At 47.6% G+C, this 6595-nt stretch overlaps 1 protein-coding gene across 1 annotated transcript; it reads right to left on the bottom strand.

The window, feature by feature from the left end:
- Positions 1 to 3087: 3087 nt before the first annotated feature.
- LOC144139610 (uncharacterized) lies at positions 3088 to 4213 on the bottom strand. The gene has a single exon (XM_077671906.1). It carries the CDS (start codon positions 4009 to 4011, stop codon positions 3088 to 3090), a length of 924 nt encoding a protein of 307 aa, XP_077528032.1. The 5' UTR covers positions 4012 to 4213.
- Positions 4214 to 6595: the final 2382 nt, after the last annotated feature.

The following is a 6595-nucleotide window of genomic DNA, read 5'->3' as shown; positions in this document are numbered from 1 at the left end:
TATTGTAAATTGCCCCAGCCTGAGCTACGGTCCAAAATAAAAAAGATGACCAAAGCAGTGACGAAAGAAATGACCAAAGCGCATGAAACTTACCTAAACTCCCTGGGCGAAAAACTGAAAACCAACCCTAAATTGATGTGGAAATATGTCAAGAACAAAAATAATTCTAAGGCTAGTATTCCTGACGTCATGGACGGCATAGACTACACAGGAAATACAAGGGGCAAAGCCGAAAGCTTTAACGTGTACTTCCAATCAGTGTTTAATCGGCAAACTTACCCCAATACTATGCCGCAAATTTCGAACCCGCTTGCGCCTATGCAAGAAATAGTAATATCCGAAGCCGGCATCGTGTCTCTCTTGGAAAAATTGGATGTGCACTCAGCTTCCGGCCCAGACGGGATATCAAACCTTATCCTAAAGCACTGCGCTGCGTCCATAGCCCCCTTATTTACCCTTTTGTTCCAAGCATCACTTCGGCTGGGTGTTTTACCGGCTGACTGGAAGAATGCCAATGGAAATCCGATATTTAAAAGTGGTGACAAAACCAATTTTTCTAACTACAGGCCTATCTCGCTGACAAGCGTTTGCTCTAAAATACTAGAACACATCATTTACACAAACCTAATGACTCATCTACAAAACAATAACTTCTTCTCCCCAATGCAACACGGTTTTAGGGCGGGCTTCTCGTGCGACACGCAGCTTATTGAATTTGGGCACGATATTGCAACTTCCATTAACGCAGGCACTCAGGTTGATTGTATATTTTTAGACTTTCGCAAGGCTTTTGATTCTGTTCCGCATCCCTTGTTACTGCGCAAGCTATCTGTTCTTAACATACCTACTGAACTGCTGAAGTGGCTGGATGCTTATCTTTTCGAGAGAAAACAGTGTGTGGTGCTTGAAGGCGTGAGTTCTTCAAGTATTTCTGTGTTATCCGGTGTCCCGCAGGGCTCAGTTGTAGGCCCACTTCTTTTTTTAATATTTATTAATGATCTCCTGAACTGCACTTCCAGTCGTACTAGATTGTACGCTGATGACTGCTGCATCTATCGTGATATAACCAGCGTAGCAGATGCGGACCTTTTGCAACGCGATCTTAACTCTGTTTTTTTTTTGGTGCCAGTCGTGGGGGATGACGCTCAATCTAACAAAGTGTAATCTGGTAAGGTTCACCAACAAAAAGCACCCTCTACTTGTTGACTACTACATGGGCGGGGCATGTTTACCGGTAGCCACAGAGTTTAAATACCTCGGAATCTTTTTCTCTTCTAACCTGTCCTGGAACCATCACGTCAATTATATGATAGTAAAAGCGAGCCGTGTGCTAAATTTCTTAAGACGCAATTTCAGGCAAGCTCCGACTAAGGTCAGGGAGACTTTGTATCTGACGAATGTGCGCCCCATTTTGGAATATGGTTGCAGTGTCTGGGACCCGTACACAAAGACAAACGTTGATGCACTAGAAAGAATACAGGCTCGCGCCGCTCGCTTCGTAACAGGCGATTACGATTTTTCTAAAAGATCAGCTGACATTTGCAGAAGACTTGGATGGCCTCTACTCGCTGAAAGACGCAAATACCTGAGACTCTCGTTGTTCTATAATATATTCAACTCCAGAACTGGCATTAAGAAAGAAACTTATTTAAATCAACCAACATACGTATCCCCTCGCACCGATCACTGTTTAAAGATTCGCGAGCTTAACTCCAGGATTAACACATTTAGTACAGTTTCTTTCCCAAAACAATACATGACTGGAATGCTCTACCGGAGGAAATTGTCTGCTCTCCCCCATCTTGTTTTGGAAAGCGTTTGCAGGATTATATGCGTCAGTAATATCCCGCCGCTTTGTTTGCCGGGCTTACGGCCGGGTTATCTGTGTTACGAAGTGCTTGTTGTCTGTACATCCTTTCTGTACATCTTCCTTTCTTGAAGTGCTCCTTTTCCAACGCCAATTCACCGCTTTGATGTATACTCATTATTTAAGGAAACGCAACCTGTTTGTTTGTTTGTTTATGCGACAATTGTATTTGTACTTTGTGTCCCTTTTTTTATTCCCCCTCCCCCCTACACTAATGCCTGGAAAGGCGATGTAGGTATTTGAATAAATAAATAATAAATAAAGAAAAGGAGTAAAGGTGTCTAAAGGACGGTGGCGCCAAAGACCGGCAAGACGTAAACTAACGCGGAGCTCAAAACAATAAGCAGGTCACACCATTGTAGAGGGCCAAACACAGTTGTCTTTGGCTTCGGGCTGCTTTGTTTTATAGCTGGGCTATTTCATTTGGGCCTGCCATTGACCCAGCCCTGCGCAACTGTTAAATTAGAAATCTCTAAACGGCAGGAAAGGTTTTTGTTAACATTTTGCGCAATACACGGTCCTCCGCTCACTGTTGGGTTAAAGAAGCGCGAAGTAGGAATGGAGATTCGTTTGCGCAAGCTGCAGTTAGGATGCTGCTCTATTTCCACGAAGCCTGCCAGTTTCGCACAGAAACTAAATTGGGTTTGAGATGAACTTGGGTCCCAAGCGGGTCCATTTTCTGCCTCAGATCACCCGCGTAAATCCCGGCGACAACAGCCGAGCAAGGTAAACCCATCCGCGAGCTCCGTCCGAAATGTAACTATTCTCTGTAGTGACACGCATTTGGTCGTTTTCTTACAGCACTGACATGAATCGACTACCCGTGGCGTTTATTACTTCTCTTGTTGCCTTTCTGTTCTGTTTAATCAGAGTAAAGTTGCAGTTCAGAGTTTGCAGCTCCGTACGGCTGCTTCAAAAGGAAGCTTTCTGTTGCCTTTTACTCCAGTCATTGACCTTGTTTGAGGTGTTGTTTGCCAGGTAGGCGCGCGTGCGTGAAATGATATGGCTAATCTACGTTGCGTTCCCGTTGGCACTTCCCCGACTCGTTTAGTTGCATGCAACGCTATATTGTGACGGGGCAGTCCCTGTTCGCGCCAAACATGCGGTGGGCGCTGCGCCGCTGATAGAAGACGACGAGAACGACAGCGCTTGGCCCCGGACTCACGCTGCTGCCTAATCCAGTGCTTCCCAGCTTGTTCGCACTTATAAATAGCTTCACCTTACGCGTCTTCGCCACGTAACATCCTTGGTGGAGGTGCGGGGTAGCGGGGAGGAAGATGGTCGATGTGGGGACCGGGAGACCTAAACTGTCGTTGTAAAGTAGAGCCAATCGCGCACACAGGGTGAAGGCCCAGGTTGGCTATTTCGTCGCGGACAATGGCTTGGATGGCGGAAACGGTGTGGAGCTCGTTCCGATCCGGCCCGTATGGCACCGCAGTAGTAGGGGCCATAGCCTCCAGTTCTCGGCGCACGATTTTTGTTATATCTGCCGACGGCGAAACGGGATCTTGAAGGCGTGAAATACAGGCTGGTGGACGTCCATCTTCACATGAAGATGTAGCTGCTGTGTGCGGAAGCCTTGTGAAGTTATGGGCGATACGGCGTCCTTTGGCCTCTTCGAATCGGCGACATTCCGTAATGATGGACTCCACTGTGGCACAGTCTTTGCACATAAGAAGGTGGAATGCGTCATCCGCAATGCCCTTCAGTATGTGGCCTACTTTATCGGTCTCCGTCATGGTGCTGTCAGCCTTCGAGCAAAGGGCCAAGACGTCCTGGATATAGGCGACGTAAGATTCGGTCGACGTCTGGGCGCGCGATGCGAGCTCCTTTCGGGCAGCAAGCTGACGGCCAAGAGGCTTTCCGAATACCGCTCGCAGCTTCGTTTTGAACACCTCCCAACTGGTCATTTCGGTCTCGTGCGTCTCAAACCACTTGCGCGCGGGACTTTCCTCTTTCAGGTAGAAGATGGCATTCGCCAGCATGATGGTAGGGTCCCACCTGTTGTGAGCGCTGACACGCTCATAGAGGCTGAGCCAGTCGTCGACATCAACGTCGTCTGTTCCGGTAAACAGGCCAGGCTCCCGGGGATGAGACACGATGACGAGGGGTGTTGTCGACGCGGTCGCTCCATCGGTCGGCATGGTGACACGAGGAACCGAGCGTCCACTACGAAGCTCCGTGGTGGGTGAAGCTGGTGGAGCACGCCCGTGCGATGGTACGGGATGAGTTGTTCACTCGAACTCCGCAACCTCCACCAAGGATGTTACGTGGCGAAGACGCGTAAGGTGAAGCTATTTATAAGTGCGAACAAGCTGGGAAGCACTGGATTAGGCAGCAGCGTGAGTCCGGGGCCAAGCGTTGTCGTTCTCGTCGTCTTCTATCAGCGGCGCAGCGCCCACCGCATGTTTGGCGCGAACAGGGACTGCCCCGTCACAATATAGCGTTGCATGCAACTAAACGAGTCGGGGAAGTGCCAACGGGAACGCAACGTAGATTAGCCATATCAATATTTTGCTCTATTCCGCCTTGGCTTGCCAACTTGTCTTGGAGGAAGATCGATACATGGTAATCAGGATGCGCCGCTATTCAGTGATGTCGCGTGCACTGGCCCCCAAAATGCAGTCGTTGCCGACGAGCGTTCAGGTTGGGGAAGAAGGGAAGAGTTGTGGGTTCAATGATATGTCGCCTTGCTTTTAATCGTGCTACGTCGGCTTAGAACACACTCCGTGAAAATAGTATCCTCTTTAATACTGCACGTTCAGTTCAGGAGAGAGATTACGGCTTACAGGCTGTCAGCCGGGGACAGTCGTAAAACCGCTTATGTTTCACACCTCCAAATTTCATGTTTACGAGCGGAAGCCAAAGACTATGGTCAGTTTTTCGTGAAAGTCTGTCGTTGCTTAAGATTTTGCAGTCTGTCGTCTAGCTATATCAACCGTCTGACTGCATTCAACCTTCCGCTTGAGCTTAAGGCCAGGCACACGCCGCCTAGGCGGCGCTCCATAAATGACGAAACGGAGGAATTAAGCGCAGAACAACCAGCCGGCAAACCAATGCTTTCGTTTGCCTGCGTGGTGTGCTTCTCTAGTTTTCGTTTCTCTAAATTCCTCTAGAGCAGTGTTGCCATAATAAGACGTTGCTTACGCTGATCCATACTCACACATAGCCCGAACGTCACTGGGAGCCGTTTTACGCTGTTTTATTATAAGGGGTACCGGGGCAGTGAGGCTCCGTGCCCAGGAAGCGATGAGAAGTAAAGGTGCAGCATGCGCGTCAGCTTCTCAAGGTCATTGTGACATGGAGCATTGACTTTTGAAGATATAGCGTAATATATATATCGCTCTAAAATATCGCTGGTATATTCACGCATGCTAGCACTGGTGTTTCTTATCAATCCTGTGAAAACTGATAGGGTGCTGAGAACTCAAAGTTGGGAGTGCTAGTCTGAAATAAGACAAGTCATTATTTGGAGGTTTTGTTGTGTTGTCCAGTGTTCAGCCTGCGTTGATGTATTGTTTTGTATATTTTGAGCAATTGTGAATAACTGCCCGTTGACTGAAGTCTGTGTCAAGGGAAACTTTGCTTGTCTTTAGAATTTAGATGCGACTGCATCTCATTCACTCGCGTTGTCCCTCCATACGGCGTTGTCCATCCACACCCCTCCCCCTACACTATAAAAAAATAATAGTTAGCGGCGCCCGGTTTCGATCCCACGATCCTGTGGGCGGAACGCGAGGTACATGGTGCTCTTCCCACTGCGCCACAAAACCGTGACGGAATCAAATGTTACGAACGCGCCCTATATCCTTGACTCATTCAAACTACGTCAGGATGCTAATGATACAACGCATGATGGGGCAATGATTAACACTTGCAATAAAAGAAAAGAAGCTCCCACTTACAGCAACAATGATGGAGTAAAGGTCGTTGCGACAGCGAAGCCCCAAGCGTACCACCTAGAGAGATTGACCAAGATTGGCCAATAAAAAATAATAATATTCCTAAAATACAATCATCCTACGCGTTCCTGACACGGTTCACGCGATTTCAGAATCAATCCAACGGAAACACCAAGTGAACCCCACGATGCGTCGCATCTACACAAGGTTCCCCTCGCGGTGAGGTGGGCGCAATTTTATTTATTGAATGGTTTAAACAAAGTAGATTGCAAGTTAGGGGTGATGAATGCAAGCATAGGAAGACGGGAATGAGAAAATTTCCTGTGGCAGCTTTGGAGTTTGTACGCAAATTTTCTATACGTGTGATCTCTTCCGTAGAGAATGTGTATTCTTCGTCAAGGGTAAAGCCTTGAAGCCTGTTCGCCGCACAAGGGGAAAGCGAGTCACTTCAACAAATTACCTGCAAGCGCGTTGAAAGCAAAACTAATGGGTGTTTATTGCCGATTGGTGGTGTTATTTCGCTGTTACCTTTTTTTCACACAGTTACTCAGTAAAAGGCGTTTAAGGTGATGTGCAGTCCGCCATTTAAAAACCCTAAAAAGTAAAATGCAAGCCATTTGTCTAATTAGCCGTGTTTGGTTTTGTATTTTTGACACCGTTCGGACATCATCAACACCGTTCTTCTTCCTCCTTTCCGGTAAAATGCGAAGCATGCTCAGCACTGCTGACGCAGCTCTGCTACATTCGAGGAAGCTAAGCTGCTCGTTCCCGTCGACATCAAAATCCTCACCCAGTCCTGCTACCTCCACTTCGAATATAGAATTCT

This window comes from Haemaphysalis longicornis, unplaced genomic scaffold, assembly GCF_048455015.1.
Source record: "Haemaphysalis longicornis isolate Haplotype H1 unplaced genomic scaffold, Haemaphysalis longicornis Haplotype H1 scaffold_5, whole genome shotgun sequence".
In the NCBI taxonomy this organism is placed as follows: domain Eukaryota; kingdom Metazoa; phylum Arthropoda; class Arachnida; order Ixodida; family Ixodidae; genus Haemaphysalis; species Haemaphysalis longicornis.
Note: the sequence above shows the minus strand (reverse complement) of the source record. Positions and strands in the feature narration are given on the sequence as shown.

Coding starts and splice junctions, on each gene's coding strand:
- LOC144139610 (XM_077671906.1), bottom strand. CDS start 4,011: ATGCCGACCGATGGAGCGACCGCGTCGACAACACCCCTCGTCATCGTG.